This window comes from Condylura cristata, unplaced genomic scaffold (assembly GCF_000260355.1).
Source record: "Condylura cristata isolate star-nosed mole 26May11 unplaced genomic scaffold, ConCri1.0 scaffold00027, whole genome shotgun sequence".
Classification (NCBI taxonomy): Eukaryota; Metazoa; Chordata; class Mammalia; order Eulipotyphla; family Talpidae; genus Condylura; species Condylura cristata.
The window spans coordinates 27,263,388-27,287,273 of record NW_004567128.1 but is presented as its reverse complement, the minus strand read 5'-3'; the positions used below and the strand labels follow the sequence as shown (position 1 = coordinate 27,287,273).

At 52.1% G+C, this 23,886-nt stretch overlaps 2 protein-coding genes across 9 annotated transcripts in view; one reads left to right on the top strand and one right to left on the bottom strand.

The window, feature by feature from the left end:
* The window catches only part of ZNF41 (zinc finger protein 41), a 722,252-nt gene that overhangs the window by 173,323 nt on the left and 525,043 nt on the right, over positions 1 to 23,886 (top strand). The gene's annotated exons all lie outside the window — the stretch shown is intronic.
* The window catches only part of RBM10 (RNA binding motif protein 10), a 28,002-nt gene continuing 13,358 nt past the window's right edge, over positions 9,243 to 23,886 (bottom strand). For 2 of the 8 annotated variants that reach the window (XM_004689976.2, XM_004689977.2), the window contains exons 4-24: positions 22,254 to 22,484; positions 20,389 to 20,458; positions 18,562 to 18,635; positions 17,132 to 17,218; positions 14,804 to 14,864; positions 14,487 to 14,663; positions 13,949 to 14,109; positions 13,683 to 13,780; positions 13,512 to 13,599; positions 12,757 to 12,943; positions 12,510 to 12,652; positions 12,282 to 12,399; positions 12,097 to 12,188; positions 11,839 to 12,003; positions 10,839 to 10,988; positions 10,679 to 10,744; positions 10,415 to 10,603; positions 10,254 to 10,328; positions 9,872 to 9,978; positions 9,666 to 9,795; positions 9,243 to 9,583 (exon numbers count right to left, since the gene is read on the bottom strand). In XM_004689976.2, coding sequence (XP_004690033.1) covers positions 9,458 to 9,583; positions 9,666 to 9,795; positions 9,872 to 9,978; positions 10,254 to 10,328; positions 10,415 to 10,603; positions 10,679 to 10,744; positions 10,839 to 10,988; positions 11,839 to 12,003; positions 12,097 to 12,188; positions 12,282 to 12,399; positions 12,510 to 12,652; positions 12,757 to 12,943; positions 13,512 to 13,599; positions 13,683 to 13,780; positions 13,949 to 14,109; positions 14,487 to 14,663; positions 14,804 to 14,864; positions 17,132 to 17,218; positions 18,562 to 18,635; positions 20,389 to 20,458; positions 22,254 to 22,484 — 2,595 coding nt within the window. In that variant the 3' untranslated portion in view covers positions 9,243 to 9,457. Of the gene's footprint in view, positions 9,584 to 9,665; positions 9,796 to 9,871; positions 9,979 to 10,253; positions 10,329 to 10,414; positions 10,604 to 10,678; positions 10,745 to 10,838; positions 10,989 to 11,838; positions 12,004 to 12,096; positions 12,189 to 12,281; positions 12,403 to 12,509; positions 12,653 to 12,756; positions 12,944 to 13,511; positions 13,600 to 13,682; positions 13,781 to 13,948; positions 14,110 to 14,486; positions 14,664 to 14,803; positions 14,865 to 17,131; positions 17,219 to 18,561; positions 18,636 to 20,388; positions 20,459 to 22,253; positions 22,485 to 23,886 lie in introns of all 8 variants that reach the window. The other 6 variants (XM_012730254.1, XM_004689978.2, XM_012730256.1 and 3 more) reach the window with 4 other exon arrangements.

Here is a 23,886-nt window from a genome sequence, read left to right as displayed (position 1 = left end):
AGGAGTTCATTTAGTTGACATTTATGGACATCAAGTTGTAAGCCAGGTTTTAGGAATTCTTCCTAACCCTCTCGGAGCTGTCATCTTAGCAAGAGAGACAGACTATATAAAAAACTGTGTAGCTGGAGAGTAAGAAAGGGAGAGTTGGAAAGTGAAATCTAAAGCTATGCCATGCAGGATGGTTGGCTTTTATATTAAGGTTTAGGGGGAGCCATAAGAGGATTTTAAGCAGGGGGGGGTTGAATTATATAAATTATATTTTAGAACAAACAATCTGGCTGCCCTGTGTGGAAAGAAAAAACTCGATAGGGGAATTAGAAGCAGGAGGGCCTTCCCCGGTGGTACAACAGGTTCAAGCACAGCACTGCAAAGCTAGCCTCAGCCTTTTCAGCTTGAGTTTGACCCCAGCCAGGGAGGTGACCCACATGGCGCAGCAGACCTCTCCTGTCTCACCTGCTGCTCACCTCATCAGTGTACTTAGTTGATCTGCCTGTTCTGCTCCCCACTCTGTCTCTGGTGAATCCTCTTACTGCCCCTGCACCTCTGACCTGTACCCCAGTTCTGTATGCATGAATAAATAAATCTTAAAGAAGAAAATAGGAACAAGCAACCCAGAGAAAAGACCTGTGCAAGAGTTCAGAATGTGATGGGTGAGAGTCAGATCAAGACATAAAGTGAAAGTAGTGAAGAGGGATTACATTTGAGGTTGATTTTGAAGGTAAGGATGGAATTTGTCAAGAAGTCAGATATAGCACATGAAAAATAGGGAAGAGTCCTGGCTGGCCCCGGATTTTTAGCCCAAGTAGCTAGAAGGATGGAGCTGTCATCAGCTGGCATGGAAAGTACTCCTTTAGGGGCAGGCAGGAGGCAACCCCAGGAGTTTGTTTTTGGATTCCACTGGAGATGTGGAGATGCCTGTTAGACATCCAAGTTGAGATGTCAGTTGAGTGAATAATGAGGGGCTAGGTTTGAAATTCGGGGTGTAGAAAGAGGTCTGGACTAGAGGTATATGGTCTCTTATAGTCAGGACCATCAGAGGTGACAGCTGCTCATAGGTGTGGCCAAATTAATCTGAAGAATTGGTTGCCTTCAACTGGACCAGTGGGAATAATTGAGGAGGCCATTTCCCAAGGAACAGGGAAGGGGTTCCTGTTGGGGGGAACAGCTTAGGCAAAAGCCCAAGGAGGTAGTAAAAAGAGGAAAGGGGGGGATGGAATTAAGACTTGTACCATTTTGTGCTGCATCCTGTCATGTGCATGAGTGTCTGTTAGTTCACAGCCTCACTGAATCAATTTTAATTATAATTTACATTTCTCTTGTTAGGAGTGAGTTTGCAAAGGTCTTTTCATTGATTTAAAGGTATTTGCATTTTTCTCTAGGAATTTTCTGTATCCGTTTTCTATTTGGTTACACTACTAGTTCTCAAGGATTGTTAGGAACTCTTTATATATTTGCCTTTTCTTTTAAAAATTAGTCTTGAGGATGACAGTGATTGAAAAGTTGTGACGTGTGTCACATGCTTCCATGGCCATGTACCAAACCCTGTTCTGGGCACTGGGAACAGAGTGGTGAACAAGGCTGACAAAACTCTACTCTTGTGGAGCTTTCTTTCTAGTGAAGGAAACGGTAAGGAAAATAATACAGTGTATTAGAAATTGAGATGTGCTATAGAGAAAAGTAATGAAAAGAAAGGGGTATAGAGAATGTGGGCGGAGAGGTGGCATAAGTTTAAATGGGCTAACCAGGTGGTTTAAACATTCAGATGACATGTCTCCCTCAGCCTGGAGCTATTTCAGTCTTCCATTGACCTTCATGACCTTGACACTTTTGAAGATTACAAACCAGAACATTTTTTTAAAGATTTATTTATTTATGCATACAAGAACTGGGGTGCAGGCCAAAGGTGCAGGGGTTGAGAGGATTCACCAGACAGAGTGGGGAGCAGAACAGGGAGACTGACTGAAATACACTGCTGAGGGGACAGCAGGTGAGACAGGAGAGGTCGGCTGTGTCATGTGGGTCACCTCCCGTGGATCAAAGTCCTGCTGCAGTGGCTGTGGGTATCTGCATAGTGTTGAGCTTTAATCCATTGTGCCACCAGGGAGGGCCCCAAACCAGAACGTTAGAATAATGTTCTTTGGTTTGGGTTAGGTTGATGACTCCTTGTGGTTAGATTTAGGTCCTCCATCTTAGATAGAAATATCACATAAGTGATGCTGAGTCCTCATTTCATTTTGTCAGATGGCTCATGATTTTAATACTGCTAATGTTCATTTTGCTCCATGCATTAAGATGGTGTTTTCCTGGTTTGTCTACTGTAAAGATATTACTTTTTCCTTTTGGAATTGATACACATTTGGTAAGGGAGCTATTTTGTGTTTTATTTTTGTTTTCATTATTGATGTTAAAAAAAGGCACTCTGAATTTATGTAACTAACTTGTTATCAAAATTTAACCACTAGTTTCAGCTTCCATAGACATAGCTTTTATAATTCCATCATTGTTCTTTAATTATTATTTGACATTCTATGGTCCCTCCTTGGGGCACAACGGGTTAAAGTGCAGCACTGTGAAGCCAGCTGCAGCCACTGCAGCAAGAGTTCAACCCCTGGCGTGTGGAGAAAAAGGAACTCTCCTGCACTGCTGGTGGGAATGCAAACTAGTACAACCACTATGGAAAACTGTTTGGAGGTTCCTCAAACTGCTAAACGTGGAGTTTCCCTATGACCCAGCAATCCCACTCCTAGGTATCTACCCAAAAGACACAAAAACACTGATTCAAAAAGATACCTGCACCCTCATGTTTATTGCTGCTTTATTTACAATTGGAAAAACATGGAAGCAGCCCAAATGTCCAAAAGTAGATGACTGGATTAAAAAGAGGTGGTACATATATACAATGGAATATTACTCAGCAACCAAAAAAGAGAAACACATGTCTTTTGCAGCAACTTGGATGGAGCTGGAAAAGATCATGCTTAGTGAGATAAGCCAGAAAGAGAAAGAAAAATACCGGATGGTTTCACTCATAGCAGGAGTATAATGGACCAGGCGAGAAAATAACAAAAATAATGAACAACCATATACCAGAGACATTTTGCGGGGGTGGAGTGGGGAATGGGATCAAAAACGGGGGGGTGGAGAGGGAAATGCACGGGATTATGGTGATGGCACACGGGTGACTTGGTGATGGGAAACCCGTGGGGATTACAATTGAGATGGAAAAAAAAATGTACAAAATGGTGTAAAAATAAATTGTTATAAAATTAAAAAAAAAAAAAAGAGTTCAACCCCTGGCCAGAGAGCTGACCCACATGGCTCAGCAGACCTCTCCAGTCCTGCCTGCTGCTCCCCTCAGCAGTGTACTTCAGTCAATCTGCCTGCTCTGCTCCCCACTCTGTCTCTGGTGAATCCTCTCACCCCACCCCCATACCTCTGGCATAAATAAATCTTTAAAAAATTATTAGTTGACATTCTACTATTAAAAAGATATTTCCTTTCTCATTCACTTAATTTATTAAAGAGCAAGTATGGGCTATAAGTATGAATTCACGGATTTTTGAACCTTATCAAATGCTTTTTCTGTGCTCGAAATTACTTTTGGTCTGTTAATGTAGAGAATTACATTTATAATTTTTCTGATATTGGCTCAATTTTGCATTCTTGGGATAAAATATTTGTTCAAATTATATTCGCTAAATGGATAATGTTAACTAGACTTTATTGAGGATTATTGCAACTAGAGCTAAAAGTGAAATGGGTTTGCAATTTTCTTTTTGTATTCTCTCATCTGTTAGGGATAAGATAATAATATAATAGTTTCATAGAATAGACTTTTTTTTTTAAAGATTTATTTATGCATACAGAACTGGGCACAGGCCAGAGGTGCAGGGATGGTGAGAGGCTTCACCAGAGACAGAGTGGGGAGAAGAACAGGCAGGTGGATGAAGTACACTGCTGAGGGGAGCAGCAGGTGGGGCAGGAGAGGTCTGCCCCGCCATATGGGTCACCTCCCTGGTCAGGGATCGAACTAGTGCTGAAGCAGCTGTGACTAGCTTCATAGTGTTGTGCTTTTAACCCATTGTGCCACCAGGGAGGGCCTCGATATCTATTGTTTTCTGATTTCTAGAACACAAGATAGCAGTTGAGTGTTCCTTGATATTTGGGTGGATTGCACCTATAAAAACCAGGTGGGTCCTTTTAAATTTTATTATTTTACATTTTGTTTTTTCAAATTATTACATATATGTACATTTTTTTTTTTTACATCATTCTTCATTTTTGTACAATATATGCTTTCTCATCTCAGGTATATTGCCCGTGAAATTCCCACCACCAATTCACCGGTGCACTATCACCAGTCTCTTATGCTCTTCCCACCAGTTTTGATCCTATTCTCTCCTTCCCCCTTCAGAATGCCTCTGGTTTATACTTGCCTGTTGGTTTTTTTTTTACTTTATTATAATTACCTGTCCGTCCCCCCCCCCCCCCCCCCGATCCCTTATTTGGATCCTCTACATCTGGGCCTTTTATTTTTCTTTCTGGCTTATTTCACTGAACATCTTTCAGCTCCATCCATGTTTTTGGGAATGACACTTTTTTATTGCTGAGTAATATTCCATTGTGTGTATATACCATACCTTCTTGATCTAGTCATCAATTTTTGGACATTTGGGTTGTTTCCACATCTTACCCATTGTAAGTAGTGCTGTGATAAACATAGGGATGCAGGAGTCCTTTTGAATTAATATTTTTGTGTTCTTTGGGTAGGAGTGGTACTGCTGGTCATCTGGAAGTTCCATTTTTAGCAGTTTGAGGAACTTCCACACAGCTCTATTTTTTCACATTTTCTTCTTCTTTTTTTATATCAAGGGGTACAGGCCAGAGGTGCGGGGATGAGAGGATTCAGCAGACACAGAGTGGGGAGCGGAACAGGCAGCTTGACGAAGTACACTGCTGAGGGGAGCAGCGGGTGATACAGGAGAGGTCTGCGGTGCCATGTGGACTACCCCCGGGGGCCAGGGGTACTGAAGCAGCTACGGATTGGCTGCTTTAGCTTCACAGTGCAGTGCTCCAACCCTCCAAGCCACCAGGGAGGGACCTTTTTTCACATTTTAAAAGGACAGGTTTATTAGGTAAAGGAGAAAGAAAAGGCCCTCTCTGGTGGCACAGCCGGTTGAGGCATAGCACTGTGAAGCTGGCCACAGCCACCGCAGCATGAAATGGATCCCGACCAGGGAGGTGACCCACATGGCACAGCAGACCTCTCCTGACCCGCCCGCTGCTCCCCTCAGCAGTGTAATTCGTCCATCTGCCTGTTCTGCTCCCCACTCTGTCTCTGGTGAATCCTCTCACTGTCCCTGCACCTCTGCCCAGTTCGGTATGCATAAATCATCTTTTAAAAAATTTAAGTTTTTTTTAATGAATAATGTTTATTTTCACATCATTTTGTACATTTTTTTTTTCATCTCAATTGTAATCCCCGCGGGTTTCCCATCACCAAATCACCCCTGTGCCACCACCATAGACCCGTGCATTTCCTTCCCTTCCCTCCCCCCCCCCCCGTTTTTGATCCCATTCCCCACTCCGCCCCCACAAAATGTCTCTGGTATATAGCTGTTCATTATTATTATTATTATTTTCTTGCCTGGCCCATTATATTCTTGCTATTAGTGAAACCACCCGATATTTTTCCTTTTCTTTCTGGAAAATTTAAGTTTTTTTAAAAAATTAAAAAAAAAAAAAAGACAGAAGCACCTGCATAGTCACAGGTGGGCAGAACTGCCCCTGCTGGGCCCTATTTTTGGTGGAGATAAGGATTTTGATTACTATCACTACCTTTTTATTACTTTTTGTTCTATTCAACTAATCTGTTTCTTCATGGAACAGATTTGGCATTTTTCTATTTTCTTTTTAAAAAATTTAACTAGTTTATTATCTAGAACTGGGGTATAGGCCAGAGTTATGGGGTGGAGTGAGAGGATTCACCAGAGTGGGGAGCAGATCAGGCGGACCTACTGAAATACATCGCTGAGGAGAGCAGCGGGTGAGACAGGAGACGTCTGCTGTGCCATGTGGGTCAGCTCCCTGGCCAAAGGACTGAACTCAGGCTGCAGCAGTTATGGTGCCGAGACTTAACCCCTAGGCCACCAGGGAGGCCCGAATTCTGTTCTCTAAAAATGTATTAATTTCCGGGGAGAGGGTGTGCCTCCCTGGTGGCACAAGAGGTTAAATCTCAGCACTATGCAGCTATCCTCAGCCCCTACAGCACAAGTTCCATCTCTTGTCTCTGGTGAAGCCTCACTGTCCCCGCTACCCCCACCCTTCTGTCCTACACTCCAGTTCTTGTACGTATAAGTAACCAAAAAAATGTATTAATTTCCTCTAGATTTTCAGATATACTTTCATTATTTGTATTTTATTTTTTGAAAGATTGATTTATTTATGCATACAGACTGGAGTAGAGGCCAGAGGTGCAGGGGCAGTGAGAGGATTCACCAGAGACAGAGTGGGGAGCAGAAAAGGCTGACTGATAAATTGCACTGCTGAGGGGAGCAGCGGGCAGGTCAGGAGAGGTCTGCGGTGCCATGCGGGTCACCTCTGGGGAAGGTGAGGGTGGTGGGGATCGAACTCATGCTGAAGTGGCTTTAGCTCTTTCATGCTGTGCTTTAATCTGCTGAGCCACTGGGGAGGGCCCAGATACACTCATTTTAAAGTTTTAATCTGTATGTTCCCCCTTTTACGTTGGTACTTGGTTTGCATTTTTTTTTAAAGAATTATTTTATTCATACAGAACTGGGGTACAGGCCAGAGGTGCTGGGGCAGTGAAAGGATTTGCCAGAGAGAGTGGGGAACAGAATAGGCAGACTGAGGAACTACACTGCTGAGGGGAGCACCAGGGTGACAGGAGAGGTCTGCTGCACCCTGTGGGTCACCCCCGGAGCCGGGGATCAAACTTGCACTGAAGCAGCTGCAGTTTGCTTGCAGTGCTGTGCTCTAACCCACTGTGCCACCAGGGAGGGCCTGGTTTGGACTTTCTAAAGATTTATTTATGCAAGACAAGGGCTATCTGCGGCACCATGTGTCACCTCCCTACCCAGGGATCAAACTCAGGCTGCAGTGGCTGCCCATTGCTTCCTAGTGCTGCACTTCAACTCCTTGTGCCACCAGGGAGGGCCCTTGCACCTGTCTTAATTGGTCTTTCCAGAAGTTTTTCCTTTTTTTGAAATGTTACTTTTGATTTTACTAAATTTCCACTCAGTATTTCATCTCTGCTCTTCATTATTTCCTTCCTTCCTATTGAGATTTATTCTGGTAGTCTTTTTCCAGCTTCATGTATAATTTGCATGATGAAGTGCTTATATTCAAGATTTATTTATATATGTATACAAGAACTAGGGTATAAGGCAGAGGTGCGAGGGTTTGAGAGGATTCATGAAACTAGAGTAGGGAGCAGAACAAGCAGATTTAAGATACACTGCTGAGGGGAGCAGGAGACAAGACAGGGAGAGGTCTGCTGCGCCTTGTGGGTAGCTCCCTGAACTCATGCTGCAGTGGCTGGCGATAGCTTGATAATTCTGACTTTAACCCCTGTGCCACCAGGGAGGCCCAAAGTGCTCAGATTTTAGTGACAGCATGCTGTATGAATGATTATGTGACCAGCACCCGTCAAGATGTAGAATCTTTTCATTATCCCAGAAAGCTACGACTCCTCCCACCATTATCATCACAAATATGTTGAGAACGTCACATGAACAGAATCAGTCTTTGTTCACTACCTTGTTCCTTTTTTAAAAGAACTGGAGTACAGGCCAGAAGTGTGGGGGGTGAGAGGACTCACCAGAGACAGAGTGGGGAGCAGAACAGGCTGATCAATTGAAATACACTGCTGAGGGGAGCAGTGGTGGGTCAGGAGAGGTCTGCTGCACTGTATGGGTCACTCCCCTGGCCAGGATCGAACTTGTGTTGCGGTGGCTGCTCCTAGCTTCATAATGCTGCGCTTCATTTGTTGCGCCACCAGGGAGGGCCACCTTGTTCCTTTTTATGGCATAATTATACTCCACTGCATGAACAACCATAATTTTATCTTTCTCCTCTTGTTGGATCTTTGAGTTGTCCCCAGCGTTTGGCTGTTGAGAGCACAGCTGCTATGAATATACCATGTAACAAGCCCTTTCGCTGACATGTTTGCATTTACCTGGGGGGGACAGCTAAGTGGAATTGCTGTGTCACAGGGTAAGCATGTTCACTTTTATTCCAACCAGTGAGGTTTTGCAGCTGCCAGCCATCCATGCAGGATTCCAGGAGCCATGCTCCAGAGGAGGCAAGGGATTATGAAGGTGCTTCCAGACTGAAGGTTGTCCATCTTGACTGGAGCTCTTCTGGGTGGCCTCTATTCCGGTTTTCTCTCACCCTGGCCCTCCTCACTGGGGACATCCCCACCCCAGATCAGCACCACTCCACTTCTAGGAGCCCCCTTCTTTCTAACCCTAACTCCTACAACCGGTACAGGGCAACATCAGAATGCACACAAATGGGTGAGGGGCTTTGTGCCAACTGTTTACAAGCATGTATTTGGGGAGCCACTTCACAGCCTGGCGCTCTGAGGCTCGAAGAAGGCAGCGTCAGCATTGTGTTCTGCTGTATGCAAACCTGGGCCGAGAACACTCACATGCACTTAAGAATAACAGGGGGCAGACTGGTTGGCAATGCCTGGAGGGATGGGGTGCTGTGCTAACAGTCAAGGAGAAGGGGGCTGAGGGGGCACCCAAGTGGTCCTGATGGTCAACCCAAGCTTCCTCTATCCCCACCCCTCTGGGATGATCAGGTGAGAGCAGAGGGCTAGCTGGCAGCAGAGTGCTCGTTGTCATCTACTTGGTGATGCCCTCAGGATGACCCCCATACCCAGGAGTCAAGTGTGGCTTAGCCTTGGGGTCGTACTGCAAGTGCAGCTGTCAGCAGCAAGGACAGGGGGAGGTAGGGTGGAGCCTCTAGTTCTGGCTCCGACCCAGAGAGACTTCAAGCCTCATGGTGCTCTGTTTCCTGGAACAGCCCAATCTGCTTGATCTGACAGTGGTAAGGCTGCTCTGCCCACCTCCTGGAGCTGATAGTTAGAACGCACCGAACAGCGCACACCACCACTGTCGGCCCACCTCAGCCTGCTGAAGCCCGTCCACATTTACTTACACCACGTCTCTGTGTGGGCCACAAGCCATGCTGAGGCATGATAGAGATGTGCAAGCTGCAGACTTTTCACCTTTTATTACAAAAAGAAGAACACGATCCCAGCCCAGTTTTCTAAGAAAAGTCACCAACTCAAAGTTTAACTTGGTCAGGGCCTCTCTGGCTGGGGAGTGTGCTGGAAGACAGGCACAGGGCCCCACACAGACCACCCACATTTCATTCTCCCTTGCCCTGGGCTGAACCCCCGACATGTAGAAGTAGCTCTTGAAGCTGCTCACTGGGCCTCATTGAAGCGGGTCACCATTGTCTTGTGCAGCGTCTCCTTGTAGGACTCAGTTGAAGTAACGCCATAGGAGCTGCCTCGGGCACCCAGGCCCGAGCCCCGCACCCGCGTCTGGGCCTATGAAAGCAAAGCATGCTGTCAGGTTGGCCAGGTGCTGGGGGAGGACCAGAATATAGGGATGGGGTCACAGGAGACTCACCTCAATGGGGGTCACAATGCCCTGCTTTTTGCGGCCCAGGCCACTGCCCTCTTTCCAGCCCATGGCCTGCAGCATGCGACTGCCAATGTTATCACTGCCTAGTCCGTCGCGTGTGGGCTGCTCAAAGTCCCTACAGTAGAGCGGTGGAGTGTGAGTAACTGGTCTGCCCAGCCCCAAGTCCCCCTCACCTGGCCCTAGTCACTCACACAGAGGCCGCAGACATGCCACCGTACTTCCTCCTCTTGGGCTCTGGTGGCTCAGGGATGCCATACTTCTCTCTGCGCTCAGCAGCACGGTCCCGGTACTTCATTTGCTGAAAGTTTGTGTGCAAATGTTGGGGGTGAGGGGGGCAGCTAGTCCCTATATGCAGGAAACATGGGTGCAGGGGAGCTAGATATGGCTCACATCTGCGGTCTAGTGGGCAGCCAGCATGGAGTAACTGGGAAGAAGCCACCCAGGGACAGGACGTGAGATGCCTGACAGCAGTCAGCCTATGCCTAGATAAGGAGCTTGAGAGTCAGCTGCCTGAGGGATGGGTACTCGCGAAGGGGCCGAGGGGAAAGAGCCTACGAGTGGGTCACACCTCACCTCCATGTCATTCTTCTCAAGTGCTTCCAACTCGTTTTCTGACAGGTGGGCTCGCCTGTGAATCTCAAGGTTTTGCTGCAAGGGGGACAGGAGAAATGAAGTGGCTGGGCTAGGGCTGTGGGCCCAGGGCTGGGGTTCTCTGTCAAGTCTCCCTCAGTCACCTTGTGGAGCCCAGACAGCTGCTGGTGCCGGATAAGTGCCTCCTTGCTGGGGAACTGGCGCCGACAGAGAAGACAGGCCAGCTTCTGCCAGTCAGTGAGCTTTTCTTCCCGCTCGGGGCCCCCACGCTCCTGCTCCTCCTCGCTGTCACTCTCCCCGCTGTAGGCTGCCACCAGTCCCCGTGGTGGGCTCTGTCAAGAGTAAAGGTGGAAGATCAGGCCCGGTAAGATCAGCGTACCCCACCCATATCTGCCCTGAACACTCACTGGTCGGTCGTCGCTGGCCAGTTTCGGGAGGTCCATGCTGGTGTGCTGTCTCTCAGCCAGAGCTCCCTGGAACACAGGGACACAGAGATGCAGAGGCTCCAGAGGGACTGGAGGGGTGACAAAACTGGGGGGAAGATGTGGGTGAGTGGCCACAACACACCTTTTTCTCAAGGATGGCGTAGCCGGCATCTGCAGTGGCCGACTCGCGCCTTTCGTCATCGCGCAGGGAGCTGATGGGCTGGAAGCTGTTCTTAAAGTTTTCTTTTTGCTTGTTGAGGCTGCGGGCCCAGCGCTCCATATCCTTGGCGATCTATGGTAAGGGTTGGGGTGAAGGCCTAAGGAACCCTCCAGCTACATTCACCACCCTTCTACCCCTGCAGATTCAAGCAGACAACCAGAGGTGACTGGGGAAGTTCCCACTTCTGGGTCACACTGCCATTGCTGTTCCTCATCAAGTCCCTCTCCAGCTTGCACCACCACTCTGTCAGACATCGATCACAGTGATGTGCACTGGGCTTTCATTTTTATATTCTAAAATGCACAGGATGGTCTTTTCTGGGTATATTTTAAATATATATCTTATTTCCCATTCTACATCCTTCCTTCCCCAAACACACCAATTTTAGAATTTACTAGGCTGCAGAAGAAACACTTGCTTCTTGGCCTGTCATACTCTGCCTCCATAGACGCTGAAGTTCCCTTTAATTGTCCATTACCACAAACACTACCCGCCCACCCCTGCCCCCAAGGGCTTGAGTTCTCTGGGACACAGATTCACATAGCCTAGAATGGGGTTCCAGGCCCAATCAAAGGAACACGCATGCCCAGCCCATGTTGCCCCAGATAGGACTAGCCTGGCTTCGGGCATGCCCAAGCCAGCCCATACTTCCACCAGCAACATGAGGGGTCTTGCTAGGGGCCAGAAAAGCTGACCAGGTTCACTTAGAAGGCACGGGCCTCCTCAGGAAGGTGGGCAACCCTGCCAGGTGCCCAGACTTCCCTGGCTCCAGGTCACATAGCAAAGAGCAGAACTACACCAGGAGTCTGGTCTCTCAAGCACCATGACTGCCTACATTTACTCCTTCCTTCAGCCACAGAGGCTAGGGAGTGACAGAATGCAGTCATGCAAAGACAATGACTGCTGGACCCCCAGAGTTCACCTGTTGGGCTGTCTTGGTCTTGTGCTTCTCCTTCTTCTCTTTGCCCTCCTTTGAGGGGGCCCCAGTTTCCTTGTGCCCATCAGCCGACTGTTCTAAAGCAGGAACGTAGGTCCGCCTTTCCCCATCCCAGTATAGGTACTGCTGGCTCTGAGCGTTGTAGTAATACTGAGGAGGGAGAAGGGGACTTAAGACCTTGAGAAGGGGAACTGCAGTGCCAGCAGCCCCCCATCCCACCCACTCCCTGGGCCACCCTATCACCTGGGAGTTGGGATCATAGTAGAGGCCGGTCTGGGGGTCGTAGTAGTAGCCGGATGTCTCATCGTACTGGTAAGTGGAGACGTCAGGAACAGCTGGGGGTTAAATGGGGTTGGTACGGTCACTCTCATCCCCGCTTGCAAAGCTCACCTTGCTCCACCCGCCACCTACAGGCTGCGGCTACTCACGGTACTGGCTGTAGGACTCCTGGGCCGTAGGGCTGGTGGTCGGTGGCAGGGCAGAACTGGGATGGGTAGGGCTCTGGAGCTCAGATTTGAGCACAGCAGGTGACATGATGGTGTATGACTGGTCACGGAGCCAGAGAGGAGAACAGGGCTCAGTGTCTGCCAAGGCCGCAGCCCCTGGGGATCCCTCTGCCTGCCCTCCTGCCCCCACAATCCTCAGCATTTCCTCACCTGGCTGTTGGAAGCAGCGCCCTGGCTGCCACTTGCCTCAGCTGCTGACTGCTGGTAGATGCCAGGGGCAGCGCCAGGCTGGGTGCGGGAGAAAGCCTGCAGTGAAACAGAGTCTGCCCCAGACTCCAGGGAGGCCTCGGGACCTGCAAAGAGGGATGAGGGAGGGAGATGGCCTGTGAAGGGCAGGGCCCAGGACCCTCTGCCTGCCATCCCCCACCGTGAGCTCAGGGAGATGTCGGGGGCTCACCTGCTCCACCTGGGTCCCCTTTGGTTCCAGTGATGCCGGGGCCCTTGGTGCCTTTGAGGTAGCCATGGGCATAGAGGGAGGACTCTGTGCCCTGACTGCCGCCATAGCCCTCATCCTGTTGGTAGTAGCTGTAGTCGACCGGAGGCTCCTCGGGGGTGGCCCAGGCACCCTCCCCACCCTGGGAGGCCTGAGGGGCAGGTGGGAGGGGCTCATTAGCAGAGGAGGGGGTTCAGAGGGAGGGGAACCTGCTAGAAAGCATCTGACCTCAAAAGAGGATAGTGTCTGCCTGACAGATAGCATGCTGCCCATCCACAGCAGAGCAAGGTAGCAGGAAGAGCAAAAATGGAACGAAGACACACAGCAAAACACCCAGCGCTGACACTGAGACATGTGCTGTGCAGCATGTGTGTTGGGCGTCAGGCCCAGGAAAAGGTTATCCTCCCTTTCTTGTCCCAATTTTCCTTCAATGGCGTATAAATTCCTTTTTATTACAGAAGTTGGAACAATCCAGGATGATGAAATAATCACCCAACAGAAGGGAAAAGCAGCCATAAGGTGTCACAACAAAAGTCTGACCGGTAACTGGGAAGGGAGCTGTAGCCAAGCCCCCAAAGTCTGAGGCAGCCACTGTGAAAGGCTTTGGTGTCTGTAGAAAGCCAAAACCACAAGCCAGCCCTTCTGTTTGCAGAGAGGGTATGGGACGGCTGAGGCAGCCCAGGTTTCGGGATGCTAGGGGTAGCGGGATGTCTGGGTACCTGGGAGATGGCCCACTGGGCTGCAGCAATGGCAGTGCTGGCAACAGAGGCAGCGTTGATGCGACTGCCTTCATTGGAAGCCATGTCCCTGGGGAGGATGTCAGAGACAGAACATGAGGTGGGAAGCCCTAAGGGGGGGATGCCAGGGAAGGGCACAGGCGGGACTCTGACCTCTTAGAACCCTTGGCAAACTCAACGTTGATGGTCTTGCCATCGATGGTTAGCGGTGGGTGTAGGGCCTGCAGGATCTGCAGCAGCTGGGCTGCCTCCTGGGGAGGAGGGGCAGGGGCAGAAGGGTCAGGCCCGGGGAGGCCCCCGGCTCCATTGCCCCGTTTCCAGGAGTGGGGCCGCGGCAAGGGGCTGGTGTCAGGGTCCCTCCTCCCTCCCCCGGGGGCCGGGACCCCGGCTGCCCGGCCCCCCCCCTGTGCCGCCCTCACCACGATGGTGGAGAGCTGGATGAAGGCGAAGCCACGGTTCAGCTGGGTTTGCTTGTCCTTGATGACACGCACATTGGAGGAGGACAGCACCGCGTAAGGTGCCAGGGCCCCCAGGATGGAGTCCATGGTGCTATGTGGGTTCAGGTTGCGCAAAATGATGGCTGTGGGAAAGGGCCCAGCATTAGGGGGCACCCGACATCCTGCTCCAGCCCCACCCTCTGGTGGCTCTCCACTGCTCCCTCTCCTTTGGCCTGCATGTCTTTGCACCTGCTGCTTCCTCTCACCTCTTCCTCCTAGATTAACTCTGCTTGTCAGTCCAAGTCCCAGATCAGTTGCTCGCCTGCCAAGAACCTTCCCAACACACCCCCAAAGTCTAGTCGGGCAACGCTCCTCCCCTGTTCTCCCTACATCATGAGTCTGTCCTCCCACCAGGCGCAGAACCCTGGGAGGACTAAGTCTTGATCACCACCATCTCTCTGGCCTCAGAGTCTAGCCCAGACACCCTAGGGCAGGGAGGAAGGAGGAACAATTGACTCACTGTCGTTGGCATTCTCCGAGCTTGGCTCCGAGCCCTGGGACAAGGCCTGGGAGGCCAGCACTCCCTGGGCCTGATAGGGCTGTGGCAGGGGAAGCAGGCCCTGGCTTAGTTCTCGTCCACTCAGTGGCAGCGTTTGCTGATCCAGCCTTGTACCTAGGGGCAGTTTCTGCTCTGCCTCTGTCAGGGGTAGCAGAGAAAATCTGGTGACAAAGGGAGAAGGCTCCAAGGCTGGTCACCCTGCTCCCTGAGCACTGGCCCTCACCCATTTCCCTACTCCCACCAGCATTCCAGGGAGGGGAGAGGTAGGAGGGCCTCACCTGACTTGGGCACACCACATTTGAAGCACTTCTCGCGACGTTTGAAGTTCTGGACTCCACACTGTGAGGCACAGGCCAGGCCGTCAGGGATGGGGTGAAGCTCTCTACTGCACCCTCCAAACTTGGATCCAAAGATCCTTCAGGATCCCCACAATGCCCCAAGTAGCAAGGTCCCAGGGTCAGGGGAGGCAGGGGGTTCTGGGGCCCTGGTTGTCATCCTCAGTACTGTGGTTTCAATGCTGTCCTCAGTGCCAACAATCTGTCACCCCACCGTCCCTCCTTCCCATACCCCTTTACAACTGCTGCCTCCTCTGAAGTACCAACTATCACGACTGCTAACCCCACATCTCTATAGTAGGTTCTTCTTTCCAGAAAGTGCTTCTCTTCAGAAATCAATGCTTCTATCCTGGAAGCTAGTAGCCCCTGCGTGGCTACTCACTGTAGTTCTCTACCCATCCTTCATCTTGAGGATTAGATTGGAATCTATAGCTCTTGAGACTCCAGCGTGGGTATTCCAGCCTCCTGAGAGAATCCCCCTTCTTCCACCACATCTTTCCCTGAGCACTGTTTCTATGCCAAGCCCTGACCCACAAGCCCAGGACATGGCCTCTGATTTCCTGGCCTGAAAATGGGAAGCAGATGCAGCAGTCTGTGGAGTGGTCACCAACAGAGGCGTGGGGAGGAGAAAGGGAACTCGCGAGGAGTTTGGCTCACTCAGCTGGGGACAGTGAGCAGCGATGTTTGAGCTGGGAGGCTTGGAAGGTTCGTTTGGCTGGGAAGCAAATGCTAGCAGAGGGAACAAGAGATTTCAGATGGGTGGTATAGAAGGCTGAGGAGAGGGAAAAGCCGAGGCTGGACAGGGAAGATGCCACTGGAGGAACCATCATTCTTGGGCTCAGAGTAGTTAAGAGGTTTTCAGCAACGAAAGAGGAACATGGTCAGAGGTGGTTTTGGGGAATGGTACAGGTGGGAGGGCAGGAGAAAGAGCCCAGGAGGTCAACATACCAGAGAGGGATCCAGTGACTACTTAGCTGAGGGGACTGGCCTGAGCCAGTAAGGAAGGGAAGGTGGTAAGGGAGGGAAGGTGGCATTTCTGTGATGGAACTGACTGTCAAGACCTGAAGGCCAACAAGATGTGCAAGGTAACAAGAAAGGAAGAGAATTCCCTGGCTTCCAGGAGTATATGAAAATGTGGGCAGGATGTGGTTCCACTGTCACTTTATGCCCAATTCTCTAGAGACACGGACACCTGCCCTCTCATCTCATGGTCTTTGTAACAGATGCTACACCACTTCCTAGGCCGAGCTCTTGGGGAGCGGGTCAGAACCCCTGCAAGCTCTCAGTCCTCCCTGTCGGGGTCAGGGTTGGCAGCCAGCTGAATGAGGGGGCCGTGGAGTCAGGTGGCTGCGACAGGGCTGCTTACAAAGCTGGCTTCTGGGTAGACCCTGCCCCTGAGGTCAGTAGAAAGTCACAAGCTCAAGTCTCCCCCGGAGTTCTACCTCTCTGAACTTCACCTTCCTCCTAGGAAATACAACTGCAAAACCTTGCCCTCAGTCTCAGGTGCACATGACTTTGTCAGAGCGGTTGGGTCACCTGAAAGAGGTGCTCAGAATACCCAGTTTTTCTCCTTTAGGGTAACAGCTGACACTCAACTAACTGTTCAGAGTATTACCTTGTTGTCAACACATTTTAACCCTCCCAATCCTCTTGGGGAGAAGTGTCATTAGTATTCAAGTTTCAAAGATGGGGACAGAGAGCTAAAGAGTTTCAGAAGTTGGACTAAAATCAAGGCAGACCTGGGAGTCTTGCTGTAGCCGAGTGGCTCTGAAGTCCATATACATATATGTACATACACATACACACACGTACACATGTATAATGTGTGTGTGTATTTGTATATATCGAAGGGCAGGTTTATGAGACAAGGGAGAAGAAAGTGTACAGACTCAGGTGGAAAGAGAGCTGCATTTGAAAGGGGCAGGTTTGTTACAGAGACACCTGCACAGACACAGGTGGACAGTCTTGGGACGAGAACTGCCTGAAGTCCACATTTCATCCACCATGTTATGTCCCCACAATCATAAGTCAGTTAGGTAAGTATTTGTGGAAACTTTCCCGAGCTTTGGGCAAGACAGTTCTTCACAAAGGCAGAGCCTGACACCACGTGAAGCACAGCACACTGAGGGGTGGGTGGCAAGGCACAGAGGCTACTTGAGCTGAGCTGGTCTTCAAAGCCCAGGCCACCTCAGAGGACCCAGGGAAACAGATGTCGCCGCCACTGCGGCCGGTGCCTCTATCCATGGTAACTGCTGCCCACCGCCCCTGTACCTTGTTACACAGCCAGTCCTCATTGATCTTGGGCTTGGGGTCACTGTAGTGCATGGACACCTTCTGGCCCAGGATGTTGAGGGAGTGCTGTGGGAAAAAGCAGACTGCAGTGAGGCTCAGGCAGCAGTGCCCCACGCACCGTCTCAGCACAGGAGAAGAGAGTGAGCGAGCCCTTCAGCTGGATGGATGAGGGACAGGGAGCGGAGGGAGGTCGGAGAACGGACGAGGGAAGAAGGAAGGGAAGGAGGGAGGGAAGGCGCCACAGCCCTTGGGCACAGCGGTTTGCTGCCTTTCCGGGCACGCGCACGCACACGTGAACACATGCCACCAGGCACACAGTGCTCGGCTGGCCGACGCTTGCCGGACAGTGGGAGAAACCCCCCCACTCAGCCCTGTCACTGCCAGGCCACTCCCAGGGCCAGCACTACACAGGCTACACTTGGGGGTGAGAGGGGAGGGGAGGGAGGGAGAGGAGGGGAGAGAAAAAGAGAGAGAGCAGAGCGCACGAGCGCTAGTGCTGGAGAAGGGGAAGAAGAAAGAGCCATATGTAAAAGCTGGAAGCCCTGCTGTGAGGCTGTCCTCCGTGGCTGGCTGGGTCCTGGGCCCACGGCACTAGCCGATGGACCAGCACCTATGGACGGGCAGCGACGGCCTCACAGGGCCACCCCTGCTGAACCCCCTTCCACCACATCTGCCCCTGCCCCCAGGCTCTCCACCAGTGCCCCACACCACGCCAGCAAGCGGGGCTGAGGGGTGGGCTCCCTTTCCTTGCCCGAATGGCTCCTTGCTGAGAAGGCAGGGTGGCCCCAAGCGGAGCAGGAGAGGGAGCGGTGACTCCTGGGGGAGGTGGGTGCAGCAGGAGACGTGGGCAACAGAAGTAAGTTCAGGTGGATGAACTACCACACTCGACCGGTACTCTGATCAACAGGCCAGTGCTGGCCTCTCTCATGGAAATCAAAGTGTCAAACTCACATGCAGGGAGCTGGCGAAAAGGGACTTGCGAGTTAAAGTACCAACGGCTAGAGTGCCCAGGGGCTGGATATCCAGTGGTGCCTGAAGTCCTGGTTCTGGCTAGACCCAGAGCAGGGTGGCCTCCTGGGAGTGGGAACCTTGAATAAGGCCCACCCCCTCTGGCAGCCCTTTCTCTGGAAGTTCAGCAGGGAGAGGTGGAGGGGCAGAGCTAGTGCCTGGCGGCAGGAAGGGGGTGGGTGGTGAGTGTGGGTTCTTGACGGGAAGCCCAGTGGGTAGCGGGAAGCCCAGTAGGTAGCGAGAGATGGGAAGAGGAGATAGTGAGGGTCAGCAGGGGAGAGAGAGGGGTGGGGGATGGGACACAGGGCAGGGAACTGTGTCCGTAAGAATCAGGCGATGGGGAGCGCTCGATTACAAAGTAGTATTTGTTTTGGGGGGGGGTTCAAGTGCGGCAAAGCAACCTGATTGGCTTCCATCCATCGTGTAGCGTCCTGCAAGTGACTAAACTCGACGAAGGCGAAGCCCCGGCTCTGACCTGGAGACAGCATTCAGATACAGACGCAGTGGGTTAGTCAACAGCTTTGGACACACGGTGTTCCCGGGGGTGGGACCCGAGGGGAAAGGACCAGGGGGCAGAAAGGGAAGGGGGAGAGGAGAGAGGAAGAAGGGAGAGAGAGAAGCAATAAGAGAGAGACTAGGGAGTAGGAGGCAAGGGAGATGGCCTGGAGGGCAAGAAGGAAGGAGGGGAGGGAGAAAGTCAGAATCGTAGAGGTGGGGCGAGGCGAGGAGGAGACACACACACCAGCTGGGAAGAAAGACAGAGAGAAGAAGCTGGGAGGGGAAGGGTACAAGCAGCGGTCTGTCTCCAGAGGAGGAGGCAGATGGGCGGGCTGCTGCCTCCACATGGACCACAACAAGGAACCGAAGGGCAGAACCCAGCACAAGGCCACAGGCGCCCAGGAGGGCCCTGTACCAGGAGCAAAGGAGAAGCTGGGGCAGGCTGTTCTATGAGGCTGGGAAGGCTCCAGGTCCATCAGGAATCGGTGGGGGAGAGGGGAAGGTGTTGGGGATAATGTCACCTCAGCCTCCTCACTATAGAACAGGGGAGGTGGGCTTTACCAGGGAGTCACTTTGGGGGTCAAGCTGAGGAGAGATTACAGTCACCCATTCTAGGATCTCTGAGATATCAGGAGAACGGGGACTGGGATTAGCCAGGGGAACCTTATGAGAAACAAAACAAAAAAATTCAGTGGGCACCTAGCAGCAATGTCCAGAGTTACAGAGAGGGCTGTACCTCGGACATCACCTTGGGGAGAGAGACCCAGAATCTGTCAGTGTGTGGTTTAGCTGAGGTGAAGCAAAACAAGACCTACATAGTACCAAGAGAGACTGAGGGCCTGACCAGGACTGGAAAAGGGACCCAGGGTGAGGCCGTAAGAAAGCTTCTCCTCCTTTGTTGGGATACACACAGGAGAGTTTAGATGTGGGGTTTGGAGGAGGGGGCATGCTTGGTCTCCAAAAGAATAACCAGTAGGATGCACAGGAAGACGGAATTGAAACAAAAGAGGAGAGAGGGAGAGAGAGGGAAGGAAGGAAAGGGAGGGAGGGAGAGAGAGAAATGTGGAGGGAGGAGAATGAGAGATGGAGAGAGAAACCCAGGCAGAGTGAGGCCCCACTGTGCCTGCCTTGGGGAGCCTGGGTGAGAGATCCTGCAGAGACAACTCCCCCCACCACCCCCCTGCTAACCTTAGGCCTGTTCCCAGCATCCTGCAAGAGGGAGGGAGGGAACAAGCGAGGCCAGCAACCCTGGCTGTCCCTCAGGATTGCCCTGGGAGGAGAGCCATCCCCTGCCTCCCTTCTTGGGACAGGGCCGTGTCAGACCAACTTTCTGGACATAGGCTGGTACCAGAAAAATGCAGGGGAGAACAAGGGGTAGGGGAAGGAGAGGGAAGGTAGTATATTGGGGGGCAGGGAAGGGGGAAGAATTTACCACCTCAGATATTTGAGAGTCTCAGAGAGGAGGGTTCCCCAGAGCCTGTCCCTGGGCCTATCCCCAGGGGAGTGCTCAGCTCATCGATGCACACCCCTCCCCAATAGCCCCAGGCTGTTGGCTGGAACTGGGAGAGTGGGATGAGAGCAAGAGAAGAGCGGGCACCCCCAAGCTGCCCATTCCCAGCTGTGGCCGGAAGGCAGGGTGGGAAGGGTGTCGGGGAAGGCAGAGGCAGGAGGGAGACTCGAAGGCTGAGACTGGCCAGCAGAAGGGCAGGGCACTGGGAACAAAAGCTCACCTGAGGATTTGTTCCGCATCAGCCGGACCTCCCGGGCTTGGACACCATGGGACTGCAGCTGGCCACGGATCTGTACGGGGAGATACAGATTGGGGCAGGCTCAGCACAAGGGGGCAGCTGGCTGTCTGTGGCCAGCTGGAGGTCTCCAAGGACCCTGGAGGGTCCTTGACGATGTGCACATGGTCTCCTCTCCCTCTCTCAGGGCTTCCCCACGGAGTGACCACAGCCCCAGACCCACACCCATCCCCAGGCTCAGCTTTCGGCCCCAGAATTGCAGAGAGTGAGTCAAAGGAAACAGGGGGCACAGTGCAGGGTGAAGTGTGGCAGTATGATGACTACCAGGGGCAGAGAACAGTAAGAAAGCAAACAGGCCAGCAACTGGAGAAGGATGGGCAGCGTCTGACAACAGGCTCCTGGTGTGCACAAAGCAAGGAAAGCTGGGGTGCTATTCCTGCCCTCTACAAGAGGACTGCCTCCACCTTGCATCAAGACACCCATGCGATAAACAGCAAACTGGGAAGGAATGGGGTCTGGGTAAATCCCAATCATGTGCCCCAGACTGTGAGTGGAACAGTAACTTGGGGCAGAGACAAAAAAGCATATTCATGGGGTCTGGAAAGCTTCCTGGATGAAGTAGAACGGGGGGCTGCAGAGACCACTGGGGACGTGGGTCAGCTGAGGCATGGCCTCTTTGGCCTGTGGCAACCTTTATCAGGCATGCTCTAGCAGGAGTCCTGATGCCTTTGATTGCAGTTTCCTCATCAGATTAGAGAGAGAAGATTAAACAAACACAGACACACAGACATCCTTGTTTGAGTGGATTGAACAGATCAGGACTGCGACCTGTTCAGGGAGAGTTCAGGATACAGCTCTGGGGTTCACACCCTGTCTCCACTCTGCCACTCACTGGCCCTGGGGGGGCCTGGGCAGGTCTCTTCACAGCTGAGGGCATGGCTTCCTCTCAGCAGAACGGAAATACAGAATCCCTTTCCCACAGGGTGGCTGTGAGGATCAAATCACACCTGGCATATGGCCCGCCCTGTGATAAATTCTCAACAAATAATCAGCACTACCTGACCCTGACCAAAACAGGAGGGCCACACTTGAGAAGCTCTCAGAGACACAGGTGGGATTCGGTGACAAAATAAGCAGCTGGCAGATTTTAGTGACGAGCTAAACAGAAGATTCACAGGCAAGGGGCACAGCAAGAATGAAATCAGGGAGACTGGTGGGGAGGCTGTTTTAGTTGCCCCTTTTGCATTTTACTGGGTGGGGCTCATTAGAAGTATGCAGGAGAAAGAAATAGGAAAAAAGAGAGACTGGAAGGGAACGCCACAGAAAATGGCAGGGAGGCTGTCAGCAGCGTCGAAGGAAGTAAAAAAGGTTCCCTAGGCTCTGATGCCAGGCCAGGGCGAAGATATGATGCTGCTGACACAGGAAGGTGGGGTGGGAGGAATGAGAATGAAACCTCAAAAATCCCATGGGGACTTTTCCACCCCCAGGGCTGCAGGGTCTCTGCATTATCTCTGCCACTGGCAATGCCCAGCACTGGGCCTGGTGGGCTGGCCCTTGAGCAACATATACACAATGGAGGAGCAGTGGAATGTGGGGAAGAATGTTCTACTCCCTCCCACACCCACCACTGCAGTCCCTTGGTCCAGCCAGTCTGCTGGACACTCTTCCCTTCTAGAACAGGAGACAACGGGGCCTGGCAAAAGGACAGATCAGTGTCGGGGGACAGGAGCTGGTGGGAGAAGGGATGAAAGGTGCTGAGGTTGGGGGTGAGGGAGAAGTTGAGGGCTCTTGAGGAGACCCAGCCTGGCCTCCTGTTCTGCTGCCTGCCAGGGGCCATGGGGGGCACGTACGTCATCCTCAGTGGCTGCCTGAGGCAGCATCCTCAGCATGACGATGTTACTGGCCTTCTCCTCCTCCTCCTCCTCCTCATCCTCCTCCTCCTCCTCCCCTTGCTCGGTCCGATAGTCCTGGTCCCGATAGTCGCCGTCTCGGGGGAAGCCTGGCGGGCCGGTGGGGCTGTGCCTGTGCCGCCGCCGCCGCCTACGCTGAGTCTCGGAGCCCGGGGAGGCCTCGTAGGAATCCTGGCCGACAGAATGAGACGAGAGACACCAGACGGGCAGTCAGTCTGGGGTGGGCCTAGGGGCTGGCCGCTGGCTCTCTGAGGCAGGCAGGCTCTGAAAGCCAGGGGTGGGCGGGCTCCGGCTAAAGGTTCGGGGCAGGCAGAGTGGGGAGACTATGGACTGCAACCGTTTTGAGGCTGGAAATCCTCCACTGGACACTTTTGGGGGGCTGCCTGGGTGGGGAGAAGCCGGCGGCAGTACTGGTATGGGAGAGAGCTCACATAGGCAGGTGACCAGACATTGCTTAAACCTCCTTGGGAGGAAGGGTCTGGATTCAGTATACTAAACCCTGCCCTATTTCTCCTCTCCCAGCCCCAGTCAGCTAGTACATTTTCTCCCTTGTGCCTCAGAAGGCCACACATTGCTTCCCTTGTCTGGACCTGAGCCTGGGTCCTTAAATTGTTGGTACTGGAATAGCATGAGATCTTGGCCAGAGCCAGCCAGAAGGAACACAGGAAGGTGCGAGCGCCACAGCACCACCCTTTGCTCCGTGGTCCTCTACCTAGCCAACACTCACCATTACTAACTAGGCCCCTCCTCCACAGTATGGCTGCTGGCTTCTTGGATGGTGCCCAACCCACCCTTCTAGGACTAAGAAGGCCAGGCCTGGGTCCAATCCCTCCTTCCTTCAGGGGGCCAGATAACTCTGCTCCTACTCTTCCCCAGGGGTCCCCCCCAAGGGCCTACTTAGTACTCTGGCGAAGTCTGGCTGCCCACCATGGGGATCTCTGCACTGGATCCAATTCCCCAGAGGGTAGCTAAAGGACCACATTCTACTCCACCAGGGCTGGGGTTACAAAAATAACGTTCCCACCTCATCTCTCTGAATAGTAAAGTTATCTGCTTGCTTGGACAGAGGTCTGACCTTCCCCCTCCACCTAAACTGGGGTTCTCCTAAGGCAAGGTTATTTCTTCCCCTCAGATGGGTGCTCCCTGATGCTGAGAATCATGCTTCTCTCACCCATCAGGCCAGGGCTAACTCTCCAAAATGGAATAGGCTAACCTGAGCTCAAAGGAGAGGACTGAGGGAGTCTTTCCCTTTTGTCTAGGGCTCTACCACTTCTAGAATGCCTGCAGTTGGCCTCCCACAGTGGCTCTGCATGGTGATATCCAATTTTTAGTTGTCCTCCCAACCCCAGACGCCGGGTCCCATGAAAAAGGCGCTTCAAGTGCCCCAATTAGCTGGGAGCAGGCGGTACAACCCTGGATTCAAACTGAATAACAGGGAGGAAGGGAGAGAGGTGGTAGCCAGGGGCCCTCAGAAGTACAGAGCCAAGCATATGGAAGTGAGGGAGACCTAATTTGGGAGAGGAATCCTTAGAAAGGGGAATGGGGACAGACCCTCCAGGTGAGGCAAAGCCAC